Source organism: Moschus berezovskii, chromosome 17, assembly GCF_049115385.1.
Source record: "Moschus berezovskii isolate FMDL1 chromosome 17, NW_MosBer_1.0, whole genome shotgun sequence".
In the NCBI taxonomy this organism is placed as follows: domain Eukaryota; kingdom Metazoa; phylum Chordata; class Mammalia; order Artiodactyla; family Moschidae; genus Moschus; species Moschus berezovskii.
In genome coordinates this window covers 15,939,571-15,952,624 of record NC_142476.1, presented here as the reverse complement: position 1 = coordinate 15,952,624, position 13,054 = coordinate 15,939,571, and the positions used below count along the sequence as shown (strand labels likewise).

The following is a 13,054-nucleotide window of genomic DNA, read 5'->3' as shown; positions in this document are numbered from 1 at the left end:
TTCTCCAAGGTATCTTCCTGACCCAGCGATCGAACCTGGGTATCCCACTTGGCAGGCAGATTCTTTACCACTGAGCTACCAGGGAAACCCACATTGTATTTACAACTATTTAAATAGTATTTACATTGTATTAGGTATTGTAAGTAATCAACAGATGATTTAAAGCATGCAGGGGGATTTGCATATTATATGCAAACATGACCCCATTTTACAGGAAGGACTTGGGTATCCTCAGATTTGGGTGTCTGGGGAAGTCTTGGAACCAACCCCCACGGATACCGAGGGGCACTGTATTTCTCACTGTGCACACAGAGCCTTGAAAATATCTGAAGACAGCTGTTCTGTCTCCCTTTCCCAAATATAATATTTCAAGGTCCTTCAAAAGTTTTTAAGATGACATGATCTTAAGGCCCTATGTTGCCATAATTACCCACCTCTGGAATATATGTCAATACCCGTCCTGAATGTGGTATCCATAAATGAATGCAATGTTCCAGATCAATTTAAAATCAGTGAGAGGATGACCTTCCTAATTCTGAACAATACGTTTTCATTAATGTAGTTTAAAACTACAGTTGCTTTTGTCAGTCATATGACATTACTGGTTCAGACAGTATCTAAAAAGCCTCTGCGATCAATAAGCCCATCTGAAAACGGAGGCCTTTGGATTCTGTACCATTTTACAGCTCTGCAACTCTCAATGACTGGAAGTCAGATCATTCCCGTATGTATAACTTTGTATTTATTCACAATTAATTTTAACTTAATTTGTTTTAACTTTTTGACAGCGGCTATTTTTTTTACATTTCTATTTTCTGCTACCACTTCCCCTGCGAGCTGTATGTCATGCTGCATATTGATAAAACATGAAGTATATTATCTTTTATCCAAGTTGTCAATAAAAAAAAGTGAATAGGACAGGGAAAAGGCTACTTGGGTGATGATAATTCATTACTGGGATTAAACTGTCATAAATGAACCTATCTGGGACACAAGTCTCCACTGTGGCCACAAGCAGGAGGGAGAGAACTCAGCAAATACAGCACTGCATTCCAAGTATACTAAATTTACTGCACTCTCCGAAAAATGAGGTTTTTCTAAAAGAAAGAAACAAAAATGCCTACCCCAAGCACTCACAAACCTATCTAACAATCAACTGTAAATAAATGCAGTCCTGACAACAAACACATCTGCCACCAAAAAACAAAACCAAACCAGTGTTTGTTTACTCATCTCCAAGAACCCTGCCCCACTCACACGAGCTCCTCTCCCACATGGTCCCACAGCAGCAGTCTCCCCAGCCCAACGTGCTCACCAACAGTGGCTGAGATGCTCCTAGAAAAGTAATTTGCTTACCCAGATGGAACTTTTCTTGATGTTTCAACCGTGCAAATCGTGATTTGAAATGTTCTTCACAATAGGTGCACTTAAAAGGTTTGTCTTGAGAATGGAGAATCATATGTTCCTCCAAGTGTGGTCTTCGAGTAAAAGATTTCTTACAAATCTAAAGGAAAATGCACATAAAATGTGAGGGAACATGAATCCAAAATAAAAATATAAAGCTTTGATGAGAAATAAACATATAAATTCAAGTAGTCAGAAATTTCTCCCCAAAGAAAAAACTTATCAAAAGTATAATCAACTGATCGTACAGAAAAAAAAGAATGCCTTGAGAAATTATGTGTGCTGTGCTTAGTCACTCAGTCCTGTCATGACTCTTTGCAACCCCATGGACTGCAGCCTGCCAGGCTCCTCTGTGCATGAGGATTCTCCAGCCAAGAATACTAGAGTGGATTGCCATACCCTCCTCCAGGGGATCTTCCCAATCCAGGGTTTGAATGAACCCAGGTCTCCACACTGCAGGCAGATTCTTTACCAAATGAGCCACCAGGGAAGCCCCAGAGGAATTATAGTAAGAAAGTATTTTAAATTAGTACTAAAGGTAGGTGGAAGAAGCACAAGCTGGAATCAAGATTGCCAGGAGAAATATCAATAACCTCAGATATGCAGATGACACCACCCTTATGGCAGAAAGTGAAGAGGAACTCAAAAGCCTCTTGACGAAAGTGAAAGAGGAGAGTGAAAAGGTTGGCTTGAAGCTCAACATTCAGAAAACAAAGATCATGGCATCTGGTCCCATCACTTCATGGGAAATAGATGGAAAAACAGTGGAGACAGTGTCAGACTTTATTTTTTTGGGCTCCAAAATCACTGAAGATGCTGATTGCAGCCATGAAATTAAAAGACGCTTACTCCTTGGAAGGAAAGTTATGACCAACCTAGATAGTATATTAAAAAGCAGAGACGTTATTTTGCCAACCAAGGTCCGTCTAGTCAAGGCAATGGTTTTTCCTGTGGTCATGTATGGATGTGAGAGTTGGACTGTGAAGAAAGCTGATCATCGAAGAATTGATGCTTTTGAACTGTGGTGCTGGAGAAGACTCTTGAGAGTCCCTTGGACTGCAAGGAGATCCAACCAGTCCATTCTAAAGGAGATCAATCCTGGGGGTTCATTGGAAAGACTGATGCTAAAGCTGAAACTGCAATACTTTGGCCACCTCATGCGACGAGTTGACTCACTGGAAAAGACTCTGATGCTGGGAAAGGTTGCGGGCGGGAGAAGAAGGGGACAACAGAGAATGAGATGGCTGGATGGCATCACCGACTCTGTGGACGTGAGTTTGAATGATCTCCGGGAGTTGGTGATGGACAGGGAGGCCTGGCGTGCTGTGATTCATGGGGTCGCAGAGAGTCAGACACGACTGAACGACTGAACTGAACTGAACTGAACTGAACTGAAAGGTAGGTGAATTTCAACATCTTACATTTCTAATGGGCTAATTCCTCAGATTATACAGTAATCTTAATCCTAGTCAACATTTCTAAATCCATCAAATGTATATTTGAAAATTAATTATATGTCATACTAGCCATATATTTGATTAGAAATTGGAATAAAAAACCTCAGAAAAATTACTTGAAAGTTTATCTCTTAAAAGTGGTCAGAAAGAATAGACATAACTTTTAAAAAAATCTGGTAGGCATCAAATTTAGAAAGTGGCGGGGACAGGCTGCTGTAATAACAAGACATGTACTATACACCAGGTGTAACAACATGGAATGTACTATACACCAAGCACAAAGCTAAGTGATTCATGGATTATTTTACTTAATTCTCACAACAAACCTCAGTTCAATTGAGTTCAGTTGCTCAGTCATGTCCAACTCTCTGCGACCCCATGAATCATAGCACGCCAGGCCTCCCTGTCCATCACAAACTCCCGGAGTTCACTCAAACTCATGTCCATTGAGTCGGTGATGCCATCCAGCTATCTCATTCTCTGTCGTCCCCTTCTCCTTCTGCCCCCAACCTTTCCCAGCATCAGAGTCTTTTCCAGTGAGACAACTCGTCGCATGAGGTGGCCAAAGTATTGCAGTTTCATATTTAGCATCAATCCTTCCAATGAACACCCAGGACTGATCTCCTTTAGAATGGACTGGTTGGATCTCCTTGCAGTCCAAGGGACTCTCAAGAGTCTTCTCCAACACCACAGTTCAAAAGCATCAATTCTTCGGCGATCAGCCTTCTTCACAGTCCAACTCTCACATCCATACATGACCACGGGAAAAACCATAGCCTTGACTAGACGGACCTTTGTTGGCAAAGTAATGTCTCTGCTTTTTAATATACTATCTAGGTTGGTCATAACTTTCCTTCCAAGGAGTAACCGTCTTTTAATTTCATGGCTGCAATCAGCATCTGCAGTGATTTTGGAGCCCAAAAAAATAAAGTCTGACACATTCCACTGTTTTTCCATCTATTCCCCATGAAGTGATGGGACCAGATGCCATTGAATGTTGAGCTTTAAGCCAACTTTTTCACTCTCCTCTTTCACTTTCATCAAGAGGCTCTTTAGTTCCTCTTCACTTTCTGCCATAAGGGTGGTGTCATCTGCATATATGAGGTTATTGATATTTCTCCCAGCAATCTTGATTCCAGCTTGTGCTTCTTCCAGTCCAGTGTTCCTCATGATGTACTCTGCATATAAGTTAAATAAGCAGGGTGACAATATACAGCCTTGACGTACTCCTTTTTCTATTTGGAACCAGTCTATTGTTCCATGTCCAATTCTGACTGTTGCTTCCTGACCTGCATACAGGTTTCTCAAGAGGCAGATCAGGTGGTCTGGTATTCTCATCTCTTTCAGAACGTTCCACAGTTTATTGTGATGCACACAGTCAAAGGCTTTGGCATAGTCAATGAAGCAGAAATAGATGTTTTTCTGGAACTCTCTTGCTTTCTCCATGATCCAGCGGATGTTGGCAATTTGATCTTTGGTGACTCTGCCTTTTCTAAAACCTGCGTGAACATCTGGGAGTTCACGGTTCACATATTGCTGAAGCCTGGCTTGGAGAATTTTGAGCATGACTTTACTAGCGTGTGAGATGAGTGCAATTGTGCAGTAGTTTGAACATTCTTTGGCATTGCCTTTCTTTGGGATTGGAATGAAAACTGACCTTTTCCAGTCCTGTGGCCACTGCTGAGTTTTCCAAATCTGCTGGCATATTGAGTGCAGCACTTTCACAGCATCATCTTTCAAGATTTGAAATAGCTCAACTGGAATTCCATCACCTCCACTAGCTTTGTTCGTAGTGATGCTTTCTAAGGCCCACTTGATTTCACATTCCAAGATGTCTGGCTCTAGGTCAGTGATCACATTATCATGACTATCTTGGTCGTGAAGAGAGATATCCCACACCCAAGGTAAGAGAAACCCAAATAAGATGGTAGGTATTGTGAGAGGGCATCAGAGGGCAGACACACTGAAATCATAATCACAGGAAACTAGTCGATCTCATCACATGGACCAAAGCCAAATGTGGTCCACTGGAGAAGGGAATGGCAAACCACTTCAGTATGCTTGCCTTGAGAACCCCATGAACAGTTTCAAAGGGCAAAATGATAGGATACTGAATGAGGAATTCCCCAGGTCGGTAGGTGCCCAGTATGCTACTGGAGGTCAGTGGAGAAATAACTCTAGAAGGAATGAAGGGATGGAGCCAAAGCAAAACCAATACCCAGTTGTGGATGTGACCGGTGATAGAAGCAAGGTCCGGTGCTGTAAAGAGCAATATTGCATAGGAACCTGGAATGTTAGGTCCATGAATCAAGGCAAATTGGAAGTGGTCAAACAGGAGATGGTAAGAGTGAACATAGACATTCTAGGAATCAGTGAACTAAAATGGACTGGAATGGGTGAATTTAACTCAGCTGACCATTATATTTACTACTGTGGGCAGGAATCCCTTAGAAGAAATGGAGTAGCCATCATGGTCAACAAAAGAGTCCGAAATGCAGTACTTGGATGCAATCGTAAAAACGACAGAATGATTTCTGTTCATTTCCAAGGCAAACCATTCAATATTACAGTAATCCAGGCCTATGCCCCAACCAGTAACGTTGAAGAAGCCGAAGTTGAATGGTTCTATGAAGACCTACAAGACCTTTTAGAGCTAACACCCAAAAAAGATGTCCTTTCATTATAGGGGACTGGAATGCAAAAGTAGGAAGTCAAGAAACACCTGGAGTAACAGGCAAATTTGGCCTTGGAGCACAGAATGAAGCAGGGCAAAGGCTAATAGAGTTTTGTCAAGAGAATGCACTGGTCATAGCAAACACCCTCCTCCAACAACACAAGAGAAGACTCTACACATGGACATCACCAGATGGGTCAACACCGAAATCAGATTGATTATATTCTTTGCAGCCAAAGATGGAGAAGCTGTATACAGTTAGCAAAAACAAGACTAGGAGCTGACTGTGGCTCAGATCATGAACTCCTTATTGCCAAATTCAGACTTAAATCGAAGAAAGTAGCGAAAACCACTAGACCATTCAGATATGACCTAAATCAAATCCCTTATGATTATACAGAAGTGAGAAATAGATTTAAGGGTCTAGATCTGATAGATAGTGTGCCTGATGAACTCTGGACGGAGGTTCGTGACATTGTACAGCAGACAGGGACCAAGACCATCCCCATGGAAAAGAAATGCAAAAAAGCAAAATGGCTGTCTGAGGAGGCCTTACAAATAGCTGTGAAAAGAAGAGAAGCGAAAAGCAAAGGAGAAAAGGAAAGACATAAGCATCTGAATGCAGAGTTCCAAAGAATAGCAAGGAGAGGTAAGAAAGCCTTCCTCAGTGATCAATGCAAAGAAATAGAGGAAAACAACAGAATAGGAAAAACAAGAGATCTCTTCAAGAAAATCAGAGATTCCAAGGGAACATTTCATGCAAAGATGGGCTCGAAAAGGACAAGAATGGAATGGACGTAACAGAAGCAGAAGATATTAAGAAGAGGTGGCAAGAATACACAGAACAAACCTAGGAGGTAGCTATAATTATCATCATTTTACACGTGAGAATGATAAAACTTAGTAAGATAAGGAAACCAACTTATAATAAGATCCAAATAATTAACTTCAATTCCTAGAAGCTGAGATCAGAGAAATGGTGAGAACGCGGTCATACACATAAACTGAGCCCTTGGAGTAAAGAAGACAGAAGGACAGCTGGTGACTCATTTAAACAGTATTTACCTAAATAATGAAAAACTACTTTAGGGGGTATGAATAATAAAAAATACCTACAAATTCATTGCTTCTCCTATCGTTGTAAAATGGAGACTGATTCCACTCCCCTTAAATTTTCCCTGGCTGGAGTGGCTTGTGTGACCAACAGAACATACTAGAAGTGGTGCTCTGAGACTTCCAAGGTGAAGCCATAAAAAGACTGTTATTGCTCACCTTGGCTTCCTGGAACACTCTTTCCCTCTGGAGCCCAGCTGCCATGCTGGGAGGAAGCTCAAGCAGCTCCAGGAAGCGGCCCCGGCCAGTGGTCTGGCAGAGCTCCCAGCTGCAGACCAACACCAGCTTCCAGTCAGGCGAGTAAGGCAGTTTGGAAGCAGCTCCAAACCAGACCAGACTAGACCAGACAGACCGCCCACCAGCTGAAAACAACTGAGTGACTTCAGTTGCCACCACGTGGAACAGAAGAATCACCTAGAGAAATCCTGCCCCACTGCTATTACTGACCCCCAAAATGATGAGATGAAAATGAAACAGTAATTGAAGGCCACTAAGTTTCAAGGTGGTTTGACATACAGCAACTGATAATCAGAAGTGGAGGGAAAATTCTAACGTTTTATATTGTGTGCAACAGTAATGTCACAGTTTATATAAACAACTATAGCAACACAATACAGTGGTTACAATAAAAATAAAATCTAGGATTTCTAATTATCAGGTCCATCATCCAAAAAGTAACTCATACCAGGGTTAATTTGTAAAAATATTAGAATAACACTGTATAAAAGATTCTAAAAGTGATATAAGCTAAGTTTATATTACTTTAAAATTTAATTACTTTCACAAAAGTGCACACTACATTTAATTTGGGGTTTTCTACTACAAATTAAAATCTCTTACATCACATTTCCAACTTTCACTCTTAGTCTTCTTAATGGAAATAAATTCCTGTGCATTTTCAGGATGAAACCTACATGAAAAAAAATTAAAAGACTGTTAGGAAAAGATGACATTAGTTAAGTCAGTACTCTATTTGACATGTTAACAGTGATTAAAAGAATCAAGCAGTGATTCCTCTATTAGACAGGCACATTTGAGTATTTTAAGAATGGCTATCATTTTAATGTATGAATGTGTATGCCTAAATTTATGCAGAAATAGTCAAAGTAAAATGTAATCATTTTAAATATATTCAGGAACCTATCTATTCACAGAGAATCTTCAAGGCAACTCACTTGACTTTAGTCCATAGTTCAGTAAATTTAATTTCTCAGTTAAATATATTCTCTCACAAATTTTTATATACTAAAGACAAAGCTGAGCACGAGGAATAAGTTTTCTGGAGTTGTATAATCATATATGTTGAAAATAAACTTGTCAAAACCCAAGACACAAAACCAAGGATAATAAAAATGCTGTTTCTTAAACTTCTAGAGTATATATTGTTGTTTTTGTTTCAACCTCAAAAAACTTAATCTCACAAGTATGAACTAACATTTGCTGTTCTTTTCTTAAAAAATTTGTCATCTAGAAAATTTTAAGCAATGAAAGGACTGGAGACAAGCACTTCATAGATGTGTTTATTAGCTCACTACATATTTAAATTAGAAGGCATATTAAAGTCTACTACGGAAGCAAGATCATACTTGCCTCTTAACATGCTTGGCTAAAGTCTTCTTGCTTGCATGAAGTTTATTACAATAAGGGCACTTGTGCTCCTTCTTATGAAATTCTGTTTCAGTACTGTGCTTCTTTCTGTGAACAGTTAGGTTAGACTTTGTCGAATAGCGCTGGTGACAAATATCACACTCAAAGGGCTTCTCACCTGTGTGAACACGTGTGTGGCTCTCATATTTCCCTATGAAGAGATAGAAATTAAAATTAAATTCAGTACATTTACTACACAGTGACTGAAATTAGACAGTGGAATAAAATCTCATGATAAACAATATATTTAATAGACACAGATTGAAAGGAACTTACAGATTAGCAGACCTTTTAAAAATATCACAAAAGACAACATAATATATTACACAGCTCATATATTTTCATCTCTCTACCCACAGAAGGAAATCTGGAAAGGGTACTACAAATCTAGCATTACTCAACAAAATTTATACTACAGCCCATTCATACAAAACTTCTCCAACTTATTAAGACATTAGGACACAAGTACATCACCTGGACTTGACTGCATGCTTAACATGAAGTTACTAAGGCCCACATATTTACGTAATAAGGAAAAGTAAGTAAATGACAAAATGAATGGGTATAATGCAGATACCTGGAGGCATATTAATGTGACATCTGTATTATATTCTGAATATAATGTCCTAAATTGTAGGACCTACCAACCTAAATGTCCATTAACAGATGAATGGATAAAAAAGATGGCGTATGTATATATATGTGTATACATACACACACACACATATATATAAAGAAATATTGCCCACCCATAAAAAATGGTGAAATACTGCCATCTGCAGAAACATGGATGGACCCTGAGATTATCATACTAAGTAAGTCAAAGTAAGTCAAATATGACAGTCACCTATCATATGACAGGTGAATATAAAAAATAATACAAATAAAGTTATTTACTAACAGAAACAGATCACACACATAAGAAACCTATCATGGAGAAGAATTTATATATATATAAAACTGAGTAACTTTGCTGTACACCTGAAACTAACACAATATTGTAAATCAAATATAGTTCAATTAAAAAAAAAATTGAAAAAAAAATTTTAACACAGCTTGTCCTAAGAGAAAAGTGACAAAAAATGAAATAAAGGGATATATTTTGGCTTAATTTTTATTTACATTCCTACTTATGGTAGTGGTGGTGTGCTTAGTTGCTAAGTTATGTCTGACTCTTTGCAACCCCATGGACTGTAGCTTTCCAGGCTCCTCTGTTCATGGCACTCTCCAGGCAAGAATGCTTGAGTGGGCTGCCATTTTCCTCTCCAGGGGACCTTCCCCACCCAGGGATGGAACACGCATCTCCTGTGACTCGTGCATTGGCAGGCAAATTCTTTACCACTGAACCATCTTATACTAAAAGCCTTTTACATCATTATTCAGAATATACAATTCCACATTACAGAGGTAGATCAGTATCAATGGTAGGGGCAGAGACCCTGGATCCAGGCACCTGGACGTGAATCACAATACTTTAAATTGCAGGCTATGTGACCTTGGACAAGTAACCTTTCTCAAATCTTTCTTATTTGAAAAAAATAATAGTGGAATAATGAAAACATGAAAAAATAAAAATGGAATAATAGTCTTTACTTCAGAGGATTATCGTAATAATAAATCAATTAATACACATGACACGACTGTTTTCTAACCCATTATAAGCTATCAGTTAACGCTGGCTATTATTATTCTGTAATCAAAGTTGTGAATATGCACATCTAGTAGCATAAAACAGAAATTTTAACTAAGGATACTTTTGAGTGAAAAGCAACAGAAATAAGAAAAAACACTATCAATATGAAGAATAATTTTCTATGACAAGCTTAGCTTTGCTTTGTCCTGAAAAAAATATATACACAAATTTTTCTTCAGGTGAAAGCTAATAGGCAAGTATAACATTTCACCCACACACTTTTAAAAAATATGTAAGTCCTATATGTATCATGGAGATTAGATAAAAAACAAAATATTCCAAGGCCATGAGGAAAAAAGATAATCATAGTTATTTGTCTACATTCACCAATTACATGCATCTAAATGCGATTTTTGGAGTACAACTGCTTTACAAGGTTGTGTCAGTTTCTGCTGTACAGCAATGTGAACCAGCTGAAGGTGGACATCTGTCCCCTCCCTCTTGGACCTCTCTCCCACCCATGCCATCCCGCTAGGTCATCACAGAGCACCACGCTGAACTCCCAGGGCTACACTGCAGGTCTCCACTGGCTATCTATTTCACACATGGCAGTGTATATATGTCAATCCTTCCTCCCAAATCCACCCTCCCCTTGGCACCCACCCCAGTGTCCACAGGTCTGTTCTCTATGTCTGCCTCTATTCCTGCCCTGCAAATAGGTTCATCTGTACCATTTTTCTAGATCCCACACACATGCGTTAATATATGTTATTTTTTTCTGACTTACTTCACTCTGTATGACAGACTCTAGGTACAGCCACATCACTCCAAATGACCCAATTTCACTCCTGCTTACAGCTGAGTAATATTCCACTGTACACATATACCACATCTTCTTTATCTATTCATCTGTTGATGGACATTTAGACATACCATGTTCTTGGATTAGAAGAATCAATATTGTAAAAATGACCATACTACTCAAAGCAATCTACAGATTCAACACAATCCCTATCAAACTATCAACGGCATTTTTCACAGATCTAGATCAAAAAATTTTACTTAGTATAGAAACACAAAAGACCCCAAACAGCCAAAGCAATCTTGAGAAAGAAAACAAGAGCTGGAGCAATCAGGCTCCCTGACTTCAGACTACATTACAAAGCTACAGTAATCAAAACAGTATCATACTGGCACAAAAACAGAAATATACATGAGTGGAACATGATAGGAAGTCCAGCAACAAAGCCAAGCACCTATGGGTCCCTAATCTTTGACAAAGGTGGCAAGAATATACAATGTAGAAAGGCAGCCTCTTCAGTAAGTGGTGCTGGGAAAACTGAACATGGAACAGAGAGAAATTAGAACACTGCCTAACACCATACACAAAAATAAACTCAAAATGGATTAAAGACCTAACGCAGGGCCAGACACTACAAAACTCTCTGAGGAAAACATAGGCAGAACAACACTCTTTGACATAAATCGCAGCAAGATCATTTTGGACCCATCTCCTAGAGTAATGAGAATAAAAGCAACAATAAACAAATGGGACTTATGTCAACTCAAATTTATGCACAGAGCACTGCAGGATAAGTTATCTGCATGGCTTTGAATTTCTGAGCAACAGGAGACACAGCTTCTGAGGGAACGCTGAACCACAAAGTCAGGTAAATGTACAATGAAATCCCAGGTTTAAATCAACTGGTAGGATTGTTGGGGGTGGGGGTTCTCCTCACATAAACACAGACAACAAATCTCTCTTCTCTTATCGGGTGGGGGAAATTCAATAATAATGTATAAATCAAGTGTTTACCTCAAGGTTATCAAATAAAGTTTCCATCAAAAACACCCTCAGTGTTCCTTCACAGAATACTAAGTTATGCCCAACCATTCTTGATCACCAAAGAAAATACATAATATTAAGAAATTTCATCCACAGCATTTTTCTGACTGAATCCCAATATGAATTATGTCCCAAATTAGGAGATATAGAATACATATATTTACACCTAACAAAACTTGACCTTGGGTTTCATTCCAAATGGGTCATGCAAAATTATTACCAGATTTCATGTGGAGCTTTTTCAAAGAGAAACATCACCAAATTACCTCATTATATATCTCATACGCCAAATCTTAAATTATACCTCAAATTTATTCATTTGGCATGGCATGAAGAACACTTCACTAAAAATATTTAACTTTAAAGTAAAGAAGTATGCCATAAGTCAAAACTTTTCCCTATTCAGAACCAACCGGAATCTGTCAGGATAGTCTAAATAAGTCACATTTTTTTTTTTAAGCTACAAAATATTTTCTGCTTCTAGAAGAGATCAAATTTAATTTAAGGAAATACTTTAGTTTCCAGCAGGAAGGACAGAAAAGACAAATCATCCAAATTTTTTTTATCTCACCCCCATCTGACATCTTTTCCTGATTTGACTTTTGCCTTTTCACCGGGAGGTTTTCAGTTTAAGGGGGAAAGGTCAAAGGACTCTTATCTGCAGGAGAATGGGCAGAGAGGAGGGCAGCTGAAGCCTCAGGAATAACACAACTGGATCAGGAGTCTGACTCTGAGCATCTATGAAACACATCAAAAAAGGTAAAAGATCCAAAGTGAGAGAATCAAATTAGTAAACTACACTTGGTTCCAGAGCTTATTAGTTACCTCTCATAAACCCACTCTGAAACAGCAACTTCAAGGCTTCTTACAAGTCAGATGTTAATCTTTCACCTTAGTTCAATTAAACAGGAGCTTACTGAAAACTTACTATTCATTTGAAATGACCTGGGGTATCATGAAGGATACTAACCAAAAGCAACAGACAACATTTTCCATCTCACAATCTGACAAGGCAGGGAAATCACAATCAAAATCCTAGGTGGACATTTTAAAAACCTCCTAAAGAAATGTGGAAAATTCTGAAAGAGATGGGAATACCAGACCACCTGACCTGCCTCTTGAGAAACCTATATGCAGATCAGGAAACAACAGTCAGAATTGGACATGGAACAACAGACTGGTTCCAAATAGGAAAAGGAGTACGTCAAGGCTGTATATTGTCACCCTGCTTATTTAACTTATATGCAGAGTACATCATGAGGAACACTGGGCTGGAAGAA

At 38.8% G+C, this 13,054-nt stretch overlaps 1 protein-coding gene across 1 annotated transcript in view; it reads right to left on the bottom strand.

Annotated features, from left to right (window-relative positions):
• ZBTB41 (zinc finger and BTB domain containing 41) overlaps window positions 1–13,054 on the bottom strand; it is a 37,721-nt gene that overhangs the window by 17,872 nt on the left and 6,795 nt on the right. The window contains exons 3-5 of the mRNA XM_055418978.2: window positions 8,239–8,446; window positions 7,489–7,558; window positions 1,357–1,504 (exon numbers count right to left, since the gene is read on the bottom strand). Of these exons, the coding sequence (XP_055274953.2) occupies window positions 1,357–1,504; window positions 7,489–7,558; window positions 8,239–8,446 (426 nt within the window). The remainder of the gene's footprint in view (window positions 1–1,356; window positions 1,505–7,488; window positions 7,559–8,238; window positions 8,447–13,054) is intronic.